The sequence below is a fragment of the Carcharodon carcharias genome, chromosome 20 (assembly GCF_017639515.1).
Source record: "Carcharodon carcharias isolate sCarCar2 chromosome 20, sCarCar2.pri, whole genome shotgun sequence".
Lineage (NCBI taxonomy): Eukaryota > Metazoa > Chordata > Chondrichthyes > Lamniformes > Lamnidae > Carcharodon > Carcharodon carcharias.
In genome coordinates, this window is record NC_054486.1 from 72,134,937 (window position 1) to 72,148,737 (window position 13,801).

At 39.8% G+C, this 13,801-nt stretch overlaps 1 protein-coding gene across 2 annotated transcripts in view; it reads right to left on the reverse strand.

The window, feature by feature from the left end:
* Positions 1-9,222: 9,222 nt before the first annotated feature.
* Positions 9,223-13,801, reverse strand: part of zfyve21 (zinc finger, FYVE domain containing 21) — a 29,846-nt gene continuing 25,267 nt past the window's right edge. For both annotated transcript variants that reach the window (XM_041214423.1, XM_041214425.1), the window contains one exon: positions 9,223-10,605. In XM_041214423.1, the coding sequence (XP_041070357.1) occupies positions 10,570-10,605 (36 nt within the window). In that variant the 3' untranslated portion in view covers positions 9,223-10,569. The remainder of the gene's footprint in view (positions 10,606-13,801) is intronic.

Below are 13,801 nucleotides of genomic sequence, written 5' to 3' on the forward strand. Positions count from 1 at the left end.
AAAGCATCCAAGCAAGAAATTTATAAAAGGGACCTGAAAGCAGCAAGGATACAGAATGTGTGTGCCTATGCTATACGGAAGGTAACTTTGCCAATGAAAATTCTTAAAACACAGCAGATTAGAAACCTAGACAGAGATATTCTCACACCTTCCATATGCTTCCTTAATGCTGATGAAATAAATGAAGAGGCAGAGGTTGCTTGGAAATACATTTTGTATAGGATTCCATTGTGCACAATATCTCAGAAGAAATAAAGCTCATACTCTTCATGAGATATTCAGTATTTCTTGAACCACTTCTCTCACCATGTCCTGATATCTGCGCTAATACCATGTGCCACCACATTCAAACTCTCAACATCACTGTTCAGCAACATTGACTGACTGTTCCAAAGCTGTCTGGGCCCAGAAGACCATAAGACATAGGAGCAGAAATAGGCCATTTGGTCCATCAAGTCTGTTCTGCCATTCAATGAGATCATAGCTGAGCTGATAATCCTCAGCTCCACTTTCTTGTCTTTCCCCCATAAGCCTTGATTCCCTTACTGATTAAAAATCTGTCTATCTCAGCCTTAAATACACTTAACAACCCAGCCTCTACAGCCCTCTGCGGTAAAGAATTCCACAGTTTCACTGCCCTCTGAGAGAAGAAATTCCTCTTAAATGGGTGACCCCTTACCCTGAGATTATGCCCTCTGGTCCTAGACTCTTCCACAAGGTGAAACAACCTCTCAGCATCTACTCTGTCAAGCCCACTAAGAATCTTGTATGTTTCAATAAGGTCATCTCTCATTCTTCTAAACTCCAATGAGTACAGGCCCAACCTACTTAACCTCTCCTCATAAGAAAATCCCTCAATACCCCGGATCAACCTAATGAACCTTCTCTGGACTGCCTCCACATTTCATCCTTCACCTCATCCAATGCTTTAACAAAAAATTTATTTTCTTCTTTCCAGGTGTCAAGGATCACAAGTTTCAATGACTCCTGGATACCCACAACCCTCTAGATTCTTCTTCCTCTTCATCTTCCTCTAGTCACATCTGTTCTACTAATCTCACTCCTTGTTGGATTTTCACTATCCGCTCTAACATTCACCTTCCAACACCAAGTGATCAGTCCTCAGCAAAAGCCTCAGCTTCATTTTCTTACCCTCCACCTCAATGAATATCAAGCTTCTCACAACACTGAGCTCTTCTTATGTTGCATTTGCCACCGCACCCATTTCTTTGGCATGAGTCTTCCTGCACAATGTTCCCTATTATCCTTCTCCAGTATTCTCCATGCACTTGGACACCTCTCTTTGGCTTTTACCATCTCTAGACCTTTGCCTTAAGAATTGCTTGTGTGATATTTTGTCACCTCTTTCTCTGCTCCCATCACTCACTCTAACTTTTGAATTTGCAGCATTCCATTCTCTAATGTTCAATGCTAACATTGTCATCAAACCTGCTGACAAGGTTGGTTTTGTTGTCATTTGGTGAACTGACCTCTACCTCACAGAGACCGAATGCCAAATCTCTGACACTTCCCCTTAGCTCCGCAGAACAGGACCCCAACACCAAACGTAAATTCATTGTTTCCAAGCCTGTCGCTGACCTCATCTCCTCAGAGACCTTCCTTCCACAAATCTGATCAATGTTTCTTCTAATTTCCACCCTTTCCTGGCCTTCACATGGTCCATCTCTGCCTCTTTCCTTCCCTTCCTCGACTTTTCTTTCTCAATTTCTGGGAATAGGCTACCAACCAATATCGGCTCTAAGCCCTTTGACTCCCATACCATGGCTATCTTGACTATACTTACTCTTACTCTGCTTCCTGTTCTGTTCTTCCAGTTTCTCTGTTTCCATCGCATTTTTCTTACAATTCCACCTTCCATAACAGTGCTTTTGTTATGTCTTTTTCCTCAACCAAGGATTCCCCACTACCGTGGTGGACAGGGCCATCACCATTTGAGTTCCATTCCCCACACTTCTGCTCTCACTCTTTCCTCCTCCTTGAAGCACAGTACGGTGATCCTTGTCTTCACCTACCAGCCCACCAGCCTCATATTCAATGCTTCATCTTCCATTTCCATCACGTCAAGGGATGCCCATTCCCTCCCTGACACCAGATCCATTCCTCAGTCACTCCCCAACTCTCCACTTCCCATGGCACCCTCCCATGCAAGTGCAAGAGATTCAACATCTGCCCTTTAACCTTCTCCTTTCTCACTATCTACTTGTACTTCTTTCAATTTAGTATACTGTGCTTGCTGCTCAACAATGCCATCTCTTCTACATTGGGGAGACTAAACATGGATTGGGTGATCAATTTTATGGAATACCTCCATTCAGTCCACAAGTGTGACCCTGAGCTTCTCAGGTACAGCACCCTGGATGATTTTCCTGCAAGCTGAGAGCAATATTTTTGAACTGCATTTTGTGCTCCTCAAGGCTTTAGCTATTACTACTGGTGATGTACTATATTTTCATTTCAGACATCTTATGCCATTCAAACACTCCCTTCTTTGATATAGTATTGTGATTGCATAGTAAAATTCAAATACAAAAGCAAAATACTATGGATGTTGAAAATCAAAAAAACATAAAATGCTGGAAATACTCTGCAAGTCAGGCACCAATTGTGGAAAGAGAAACTGAGTTAATCTTTTAGTTGTTAAAGTTGTTATAACTTGAAAAAGTTAAATATGTAACAGGTTTTAGGCAAATACTGAAAGAGGAAAAGATGGGGGCAGGAGTGTAGGGTTTGGGAGGGGAGGAAAGAACAAAAATTAAGGTCTGTGATAGGGTGAAAGACCAGAGACATCAACTGACAAGAGTAAAACACTGCAGATACTGGAAATCTAAAATCAAAATAGAAAATGCTGGAACAGCTCAGCAGGTCTGGCAACATCTGTGGAGAGAGAAACAGAGTTAACGTTTCAGATGCGTTTTAAGAAAATGTTGTTGACCTGAAACGTTAACTCTGTTTTTCTCTTCACATATGCTGCCAGAGATTAAGTGACAAAAAGGATGGTTAAGGGACAAAACAGAAACATCACCAATAGCTGCTGACTGAAAAAATGGGGGCAGAGGTTATGATCTGAAATTTTAAAATTAGTGTTGAGTGCAGAAGGCTATAAAGTGCTTAAGTGAAAGATGAGGTGCTGTTCCTCAAACTTGCATTGAGCTTCAGTGGAACAGATTAGGAGGTGGAGGTCAGAATTGGACTGCAGTGTAGAAATAAAATGACAGGTGACCAAAGAGAATTTTCACCCTGAGTAGTTGCATATCTTCCACTACCCTGCGGTATTGCAACTTAAAGTAAGACAGGCCCCACACTTGTTTCCCACACTCACCAATGTCCCTTACCCAAATCCTCACCCCTGCCACATTATAGGCAGCAACCTGTTTGATTATCTATCACAACGCTTCAGTTTGTGATTACTCTTCAGGCTATAAAGTGTTTCAGGATGTTGTGATGTCATGCTATATAAATGCAAGCTCTTTCTGCAGTTAAAGTTTTCACTTGAATCTTTTGAGGTGAAGAATGTGTGTTTTGAATTTCACATATTTGCTTTTGGTTTAGACTGAAAACAATTACTTTCATTCACCATTGATAACAGAAAATGCTGGTAATCCCCAGAGAGAGAAACAGAGTTAATGTTTCAGGTTAATGACATTTTATCAGAAAAGATTATCGACCTGGAATTTTAACTATTGTTTCTCTTTCCACAGATGATGACTGATCTGCTGTGTATTTCCAGCATTTCCTGCTTTTTGTTTCAGGTTTCCAGCATCCATAGTACTTTGTTTTTGTACTTTTGAAATAGGAGCAGGAGTAGGCTATAGGGCCCTTTGAGCCTGCTTTGCCATTCAATATGATGTTAGGGATAGGAGGAGGTTTAATTTAAACAGCCCTGATTTCTCCTCTCACCACCCATCTGTAAACAGAAAGGTGTTTTGATTTTGACCCCCCCACCACCTTTATAAGCGGTGGCGTATTCCTCAACTCCTCAGTTTTGGTGTGATCCAATTTCTATTAATAACCCCACAGCAAACTCAAAATAGGGTGACATCAGAGGGTTAGTTTATTCGCACACATTCATGACACTGAGGAGGTGTCGCTATGTGGCCCCCTCTGCATTCATACAATCAACAAGGAATGCAGAAAGATAGATTTACAGGGCAAAGACCACAGAGCAAAGAATTATCGTTTCACGTGAGTCTAGAGTCCAGAATCAGAAGTCCAATGGTGAATTTGTCATGATCAGAAGACAGGAAGGAAAATATATATATATCTATATCATCCTGACCACATTATAAGCTTATTTTTTTGAAATGGACAAATGGTTAGCCTGATAAAATGGCCGCAGCTAACCACATGATGGTAGTTCTGGAAGCTTCTGAGCAGTTTAAACATGGACAAAGGCTAATTCATCAAATTCTTGGAATGTAACACTTTTTGCATTGTATTAACATTCCAGCCAAGCCAACATAAAGGGCTAGTAAATGAGGTGTCTACACCATCCTTTGCTGGACAAAGGTAGAGCTATTGGGATCCTCACCTCTAATGTTGCACAAATGGTTTACAATTATCCGTTCAAAACACAATGGGTTTTAACAAGGTTGCCTTGTTGGCTGAATAGCTTGACCTGAAACGACCCTGTCACATGACCAAGACTTGAGCTCTTTGAATTGCCTTAATTGCTTTTGGATTCCATCTTCAGTTGCAGTTTAAACTTAGGAGAGAAAATTGGACTCCAGGTTAACAGCCTGTCTCGGACCTCCATCTCTCTTGGAGTGTGATCTCTAGAAAGAACTCTGTATTCCGTGCACAAAATGAACTAATACTTTGCAGCATCTTCAACAGACTCAACCTGCAACTGAGTTCCTAGAATGAAGACCAGGAATTCTGCCAGACAAAGCCATTTAAAAGAACCTTTCTTGGGCTTTGATTCTGGACTTTGGACTCTCATGAAACGATAATTCTTAATTTTATCATGGTTTTTGCCCTGGGCCCCATTCTTTCCCATATCCCGCTTTTATTGTCTGAATGCAGAAGGGGCAGGTGTTGCGAAACCCCTTCCTGTGTTTTATATGTGTATGCGTGTGTGTGTGTGTGTGTGTGTATGTAAGTAAAATAAACTACCCTTCTTATTTTACCTTATCTCGAGTTGGCTGTGGGGTTATTACTGGAGGATTGGATAATTCCAAAACTAAAAGGTTGGGGGAAATACATCACCACTTATAAAGTGGGAAATCAAAAATCAAAAATACTTCTTGGTTCATAAATGGGTAGTGAGTGGAGAAATCAGGGCTGTTTAAAGTGATATCCCTCCTGTCCATAACAAATTTCTTCACAGAGGTTCGGCAGGCTAAACTGATGCTGGATAATTCACTTTTCCAGTGAAGTTGACTTCCATGATGCGATTGGTATGCAGAGATGAATTAGTCTTGTAGGCAATGGTATAGAAGTTCCAGTAGAAACAGTGTAGATGGGGGCAGACATTCAAACCTGGACAGAGTCCCTTTTCTGAGCTGATGCTTGGTAGATGGAAGATGGCAGACTGATTTGCATAACAGCAAGACAGGATAACTGGTTCTCCCAGTTAGAGATCATCACATGACTCCTCCACTTTGGCTTTGACAAAGGGTGTATATTCCTTTGCCTGGGTTCCTGAGATAGTTAATGTTCCAACCATTAAGAATTTGAAAAGAAGGTCACAGGGCTCTCGGTCTTAGCAGATGACTTGGCTCCAATTGGCCAGGCCTGACTTATGAAATGTAGATGGCCTTTGTATAATTCCCTTTGAATTCGGTCTTTGCAGTCCACAAGGATCATTAGCATCTCTTCAGGGATAATGAGGTACAAGTTGCTATGATACTGCCAAATAGCTCATTGAGGGTCACAGCCAGACATGGCTTCAGCTAATTTAGGAGGTCTTTGTTGTTTTAAAATTTTATAAATTAGTCATGAGGATATATATACATTTTATAAAAATATAATGAGAAGTCTTGGCCACGTTATAGTGATCATGGCTGATCATTGGTCTTAACTCCATTTTCCTGCTCACTCACAGTGTTATTTGATTCTCTGAGAAGCCAAAAATCTATCTATCCCAGCCTTACACTGATGGAGCATCCACAATCCTCTGGGGTAGAGAATGCCAAAGATTCACAACAGTTTGAGTGAAGAAATTTCTTCTCATCTCAATCTCAAACAATTGGCCCCTTATCCCACGACTGTGCCCCCATGTTCTAGATTCTCCAGTCAAGAGAAACAACCTCTTGGTATCTACCCTTTCAAGCCGCTTCAGAATCTTGTATGTTTCAGTGAGATCAGCTTTCGATCTTCTGAACTCCAGAGGGTATAGACTGAATTTACTCATCCTCTCATCACAGGACAAGCCTTTCATTCTAAGAATCAATCTAGTGAACCTCACTGCACCACCTTCAACACAAGTATATCCTTCCTTAAATGTGGAGACCAAAACTGCACACAGTACACCATTTCACTGATGGTTTGAAACCTGTGATGCTTTTTGATTAATCTAAATGAAGTTAATCCAGCCTTTTGTGGTTGCTCATTAAAACTGGTTGCTGGTTTATAGTGTGCCACTAGTCCTTCTCAGTGTTAGATACTTCTATCACTAATCTTCATTGCCCGTTTTATATACCCTAGATTCAACTCAGGGGTTAGTATAAGTGGGTCAAAGGAAAACTGAACCTCCAGCAGCACAGTTCCTTTCATAAATTCAAAAGCAAAATACTGTGGACACTGGAAATCTGAAGTAAAAACAGAAGCTTCTGGATATACTCAATGTAAAGTTCTCAGGAACAGTAAGAAATAGCATTCAGAAATAGAACTGCATTTGCTGTTGGAACATGGTTATTTTATTTTCTTTCTTCCTTTATCTGGTGCATGCTCCTTTTGACATGTACAGTGGCCGCAAATGAAAAATACTTAAATCACAATATGCTACACTTGGTAGGTCAGGCAGCATTTTTGATGGGGAAAGGAGAGACAAGACAAACTGGTTCACTCCTCAATCACTGGCACAACACTGTCCCATGCAAGTGCAGGAGAGCACTTTTGACTCCTCCCTTCTCATCATCCAACATTAATAAAACTCCATCCAGATGAAACAGCACTTTACTTGAACTTGCAATTTAGCATGCTGTATCTGCTGCTCATGATGCTGTCTTTACACATTAGAGACACCAAACACAGATTGAGTAACTGCTTTGCAGGACACTGCCATTCAGTCCACAAGTGTGAGCCTGAACTTCCAGTTACCTGTCATTTTAATTCTTTGCCAGAATTCCAATCTGGCGTCAGCCACCCATACTTCTCCACCTTCTGGACTCATCATGAGTTCGATAATTTCAGAACAGAGCCCCTGCCCTCAGCTGCTTCTTAAGCACTGCAGTTGTTGATGATTCTGCTATTCCCATTTACATTTCCTCTCAACCCATCTTGTGTTTCCTGACTTTTCCATTGTTATCTTCTTTTGTCATTTAATCTTGATCTTCCACCCCATTACAGACCTCCTCTTTTGTTGCCCCCACCCTACTCTTTCCCTGCCTCTGCACTCATTTCAACCTGTCACATTTCAAACTTTTCCTAACTAGATTCATTTTATTTAGCACAGGGACAAGGTTGTTCTTAAGCACTTCCTGACTATGGCAGCTGTTTTGAGTTTTACCTATTTCTGGTCATCCATGAGTCAGGTCTCTGGAGCAACTGGTATATTTTCGAACAATTTCCTTCTACTTCATGCTAAAATAATCAGAAATGCTCTGTTCATAACTGAACTGATGATTTAGGTAGGTCAAGTCCAACCATTATTTTTATTCTTTCTTGGAATGTGGGTGTCACTGGCAAGGCCAGCACTTGTCGCCCATCCCCTAATTGCCCTGAACTGAGTGGCTGCTAGGCCATTTCAGAGGGCAGCTAAGAGTCAACCACATTGCTGTAGGTCTGGAGTCACATGTAGGCCAGACCAGGGTTAGTGATATTTTTACAACAATCGATGATAGTTTCATGGTCACCATTACCAAGGCTAGCTTTCAATTCCAGATATATTAATTGAATTTAAATTCCACCATTTAAATCCATGATGGGGTTAGAACCCATGACTCTGGATTACTAGTCCAACCACTGTGAAATACTGTTAACATTTTTTATTGAATTGTATTTCTCCAAATTTTTACTTAATGTTTTCCCATCCTTCTAGATTCATTAGATTTCCTTTGTGCAAAGCAATGAAGGCCTTCCTCAGATTAAGGATATGATATGGGTGGGGTGGACAAAGAGAACGAAGATTTTAAAAAAGCCTGATTTCTCAGACTTGAATTTTCAGACTTGTCACAATGTTCTTCATCGAAATCTCCACCAAAGAATTGCTGGTATTTAAAAGCACTAAGTAACAATTTCTTCTGGGTGATCGTGTTCCATTAGGAATTTAGTCATCTGCGAAGTGACAAACCCTTAAAACAAATGATCATAGAAAAAAAAAATCTTTCAAGCCATTCAAATCTGAAAGCTGAGGCACACAAGTTCTCACGGCACTACTAATGAATGAACTGCAGGGAAGGGCTCTTTGTGCTTGTTTCTTTAGGACTTCATTGGTCTTACAATCGAGCCCCATGAACGCTTTGGTATCCCTCCAAATCAGGCAATTCAATTTCTAGGTCTTTAGTTTTACAAGAACTTAGATTTTTAAGAAGGTACAAAAAGTACCAAGTACAGAGGCAATTTGGTTGTAACATAAGATCCTGTGGGGTCTTGGCAGGGTGGATGTTGAGAGGATGTTTCCTCTAGTGGGAGAATGTAGAACTAGGGGTCACAGTTTGAAAATAAGTTGTTGCCCATTTAAGCCAGAGAAGAAATTGTCTCTCTCAGATGGTGGTGAGTCTTTGGAACTTCGTCCCTCAGAAGGCAGGTGAAGCAGAGTCTTTGAATGTTTTCAAGGCAGAGGTAGATAGATTCTTGATAAACAAGGAGGTGAAACGTCATCATGGGTACACAGGTACAGTCAGATCAGCCATGGTCTTACTGGATGGCGGAGCAGGCTCAAAGGGCTAAGTGGCCTACTCCTGTTCCTAATTCGTATGTTCACAACATTAATTCTAGCCAAAGTCCTCAGCTATAAATTCCTCAGGGTTCAGAATGAAGCGGATTCTATTGCATTATTTAAAATAATAGAAACCCAATTAAAACATGACATGAATGTACTGATGTTTATATTTGCATTTTATTGAGTATGGATAAGTTTTATACAGGTGCTCAAATAATTACACTCATCTGAGATATCCATAAAACATGAATACAGGAACTGACAATGCAATATTTCAATTAAGATCAATCTGCTACATAACCAGAAGCTTCACACCCATTTTGTCCAGGATAAGGAATCTGGTACTCCCTTTCTCAAATCAAATCACATTGTTACTATTTTCTGAATTATTTCATGCTAACAGAAAACATCAGTGTAAAATTAACATCAGTTTTCTGAAAATGTCATTTCTCAGAGCTATCTAGCTTATTACAGGCATCTCCATCTTTACATTTATTGGTGATCCACTGAACTAAAGGGGTTAGGCTTTTCCTGTGCAAACGATCAGCTTCTATTTTTATCCAGCCACACAGTAGTTTTGTTTTATGAATACATATAGTGTGCATAAAGCAGTGTGCATAGTTGCTTTCAATTTTTTTTGCACACTACATCCAATTATATTCATTGTAATTACCAAATAAGTTAAGAAAATCTAAAATCATTAAAGTAGTCCCCTAATCATCATCTTCTAATACTTTTACAGAGTAGCTGTATGAGCACAGGAACAGACATGGTTATGCAAAGTATTCACTATGTACATGTAGTATTTCCTTTGGTATACCAAAATGAAATTTCAACTTTTGGAGGGAAAAGGCAAGCAACACTGAAGTTTTAATTGGAACTGAAGATGATATTCATTCATACTGACTTTAGCACTTCCTGCCAAGAAATTAAAATGTAAACATTTTCTTCCCTCAGTCACTACAGGCAAAAATCACCTGCTGAGTACAGAGCTGGAATCTAAAGTTTTCTGAAGATTAATGCAAATTGTACTTATTTCCCCACTTTCCTCAATATAATTTTATAAATTTATATACTTCATATTGATAATGTAATAAAATAAAGCAATCTACATCAGAAGTGCATTCTGTAACAAAAAGGTGTTTTATTTTAGCAGTCTTGCACTGCAGTTCAGTTAGTGATAAAAAATAGGAAGATTTAACAAAAATACTTAGCAAAGTTCAATTTAAATGTGAAAGGTTACATTTAAAACATGTAAATTCTACATATTGCACTATACTTTAAGAATACTTCAATGCACCAAAAATATTCCTGAAACATTTGTCGCATCCTTTCTAAGAAGTATTTTCAGAAAATCACTTTAATACAAAAAGTATTAAGAAAACCTCACTGTAATCAAATCAGTGAGCAGATAAAACTGAGTAAAACTGGCTAAAATGTTGTTTCTTCCCATTTCTCTTCAGTCTGACATTCAATCTTGACATTTTTCAGGAACTCCAAAATGGTTATTGGTCTCTTGATTCATATAGAAGCTTGGCAGCCTATGGATTTGGATAGGTATGGGGATGGTTGAGGGGGGTAGTGAGAAATGAAAGTGCATGGGACAATAAACACATCATTAATTCAGAATCATTATACAACACACATTCTCTTACTGTGGTGTGCAGAAAAACACAGCTAATCTCCAGGCTCAGTAATGTTTTTTTACATAACATCATGCATTCACACATTGTTCCCTCCTTTGGTACTAATGTTCAAATCCAGCCAAGACTGGTGAAATGAGTGTCTCCATTCTGATGGCAGTGAAGAATCCATGTGAAATGAGTTTGGGCCATTTACAATTAGCAGTCACAGGCTGACAGCACGAATGTCCACAGTTGAGTACAAATTGGTAATCTCATTCAAAGTCTTATAAGGACAGATAGTGGTTAAGATTTATTTTGGTGCAATATGAGTGCTCTTCTGTGATTGAAGTTGAAATTTATTTTTATCTTGCTATCTATACCTAAATTGCAAGAGCATGAAAGATAGAGAAAGATAGACTGGCATTTATATAACACCTTTCATAATCTCAGGACATCCCATTTTACAGCCAAGTAAGTACTTTTGAAGCGTAGTCACTGTTATAATGTAGGAGACATAGCCAATTTGGAACCATTAAGCTCCCACAAACAATATGAAGAGCAGATAATCAAAACTGTGATGGTATTTGAGGGATAAATATTGATCACGACAATGGGGTAACTCCCTTGCTCTTTTTTAAAATAATGCCTTGGGATGTTTTACATCCTGCCTAGTACGCAGATAGGGCCTTGGTTTAATGTAAAAATTTGAAAAAAGGTACCTGTGACAGTGCAGCACTGCCTCTCAATGGAGTGTCAGCCTAGAATTTTGTGAAGTCTCTGGAGTAGGGTTTTGACCCATAAACTTTGACTCAACCAAGATTGCTACCAACTGAGCCATGGCTGACACTTTTGCCTGGTGCAGAAATGGAAAGGCGTTCTATTTCCTGCTCTGAGAAACCTCAATTTAACAGGCACATCATCTTTAAAGTTATACCCTATAGAAAGAAAAAAGACGCCAATTTGCAGTTATATCAACTGCTTCACAATCAATGAAATTCAGTCACTGTAGCAGAAACATAGCCTCCTGTCCAAAAATAGCAAGATAAATGCACAGATAAGCTAATTTACTGATGTTGAGGGGTAAACATTAGTTCGGACACAGAACTCCTTTTCTCTGTGCCATGGGGTCTCTTATGTCCAACTGTGGCATGTCTCAGTTTAACGTCTCATCCTGGAGAAAGCTCCCGACAGTAATGCACTTCAGTATCAACTTGGATTACATAAAGAAGTCACTGGAGCGGGGCTTGAACCCATGACCATTTTAACTCAGTTAAGAGCGATACCACTGAGCCAGACTAGCAGCTAAATGGAAGAAATCAGCTATTGGAAAATTGCTCAAGAGAACCAAATTTCAGATTCCACGTGGAACCAAGAGGCAAAACCAACCAAAGCTCCAAACATCATGTTATCATTCACAACCCTTGAGGCATCTATCCTCCCAGCAGCACTTGGCAAAATCCATTCTACTTTGCCACTCCTCCTCCATCTTAAACAGGAAAATCCCGTCAGTAGCTGGCTGACTAACCATCAGGGAATCTGTTGTGATGTGGGAATTACATAGTTGAAACTGCTACTAGATTCCATTTTTAAAAAAAAAAATGGGTCATCATCTTCAACTGAAAATGAAAATGAGAATAATGGTTTGCTAATGCCATGGGGAAGGAATTGGTTAAGTGGAAAAACAAAACATACAGCAAAAATGTAGTTAGGCAATTATCTAAAATGATTGTGGGTAAAGTCTCATTCCAGGGATTTGAGCACAAAATCTAGGCTAACACTTCAGTGCAGTAATGGGAGTGTTAAAGACTATTAATCATTGTCTTTCAGCGGAGACTTTAAACTCAGGCCCATCTTTACTCTCATAAAATATCCCATGGTGCAATTTAAAGAGCAAGGGAGTTCTCCCCAGTGTCCTGACCAATATTTATTTCTCAACTAATAGCACTGGAACAGATTACCTGGTCATTGCCTCATTGCTCTTTGTATGAGCTTGCTGTGTGCAAATTAGCTGTCATGTTTCCTGCATTGCAACATGTCAAAAGTACTTTGGATGTCCTGAGGCTGTAAAAGGTGCTATAAACATAAGTATTTACTTCTACAAAAAGAAAACTTCACACAAAATCGACAAGTATCAGTATCTAATTCTGAAGCTAGATCAAATATTCGACACACAAGGCCAGCATCTGGAAGTTCTTGTAAGTCAATTTTCAAAAGAATCAGTTTGATTGCCATATGCTGTATCAATTGAAAGAATATTTTAAGCACTTTAAAACAAAACAGATGTCTACATATCGCATTCCAACCTGAACAGGTAAAAAAATATTAGCAAATAATCTCCAAGCACCTGCCCCAGCTGTAGAACAGTACTCCACCATGAGTTAGTTATCACTGCTTCCAAGCATGGAGGAATAAGAATGGAAAATTATAAATGGACATATTCCATCTGCCAGTTTATTAGACAAGACAAACTTCATTGTCTGTCTCAATGAATGTCTCAAAACAGTCCACCAACCTCTTTTGAAAAGCAAGTGGTTACTTCGGATCAGCTATGTAGTCTTTGGTTTACAATAAACACAACTTCTCTTTCCCCTCCCTGCCCAAGTTTTGATCTTTCCACTAATACTCTGAACACACCAATCTTGTCAGGTTGCTTCACTCTCATATTTTTCAGCCGTCCAAGTATCAGCTGTGGCTCAGTTGATAGCATTTGGAGTCACAAGGCTCCAGGTTCAAGTCCCACTCCAGGGTTAGGGAGGGAGTTCCAGGAGTTTGACCCAGTGACAGTGAAGGAATGGCAAAATAGTTGCAAGTTAGGATGGTGTGTGGCTTTGAGGGGAACATGCAGATGATGGTGTCCCCATGGGTCTGCTGCCCTTGTCCTTTTAGGTGGTAGTGGTCATGGGTTTGTATTGCAGTGTCAAAAGAGCCTTGGCGAGTTGCTGCTGTGCATCTTGCAGATCCTACACACTGCTGTCAGTGGCAGAGGGAGTGAATGTTTAAGGTGGTTGATAGGGTGCTAATCAAGTGGGCTGCTTTGCCCTTGATGGTGTTGAGCTTGTGTTGTTGGAGCTGCACTCATCTAAGCAAATGGAAAGTATTCCATCACACTCCT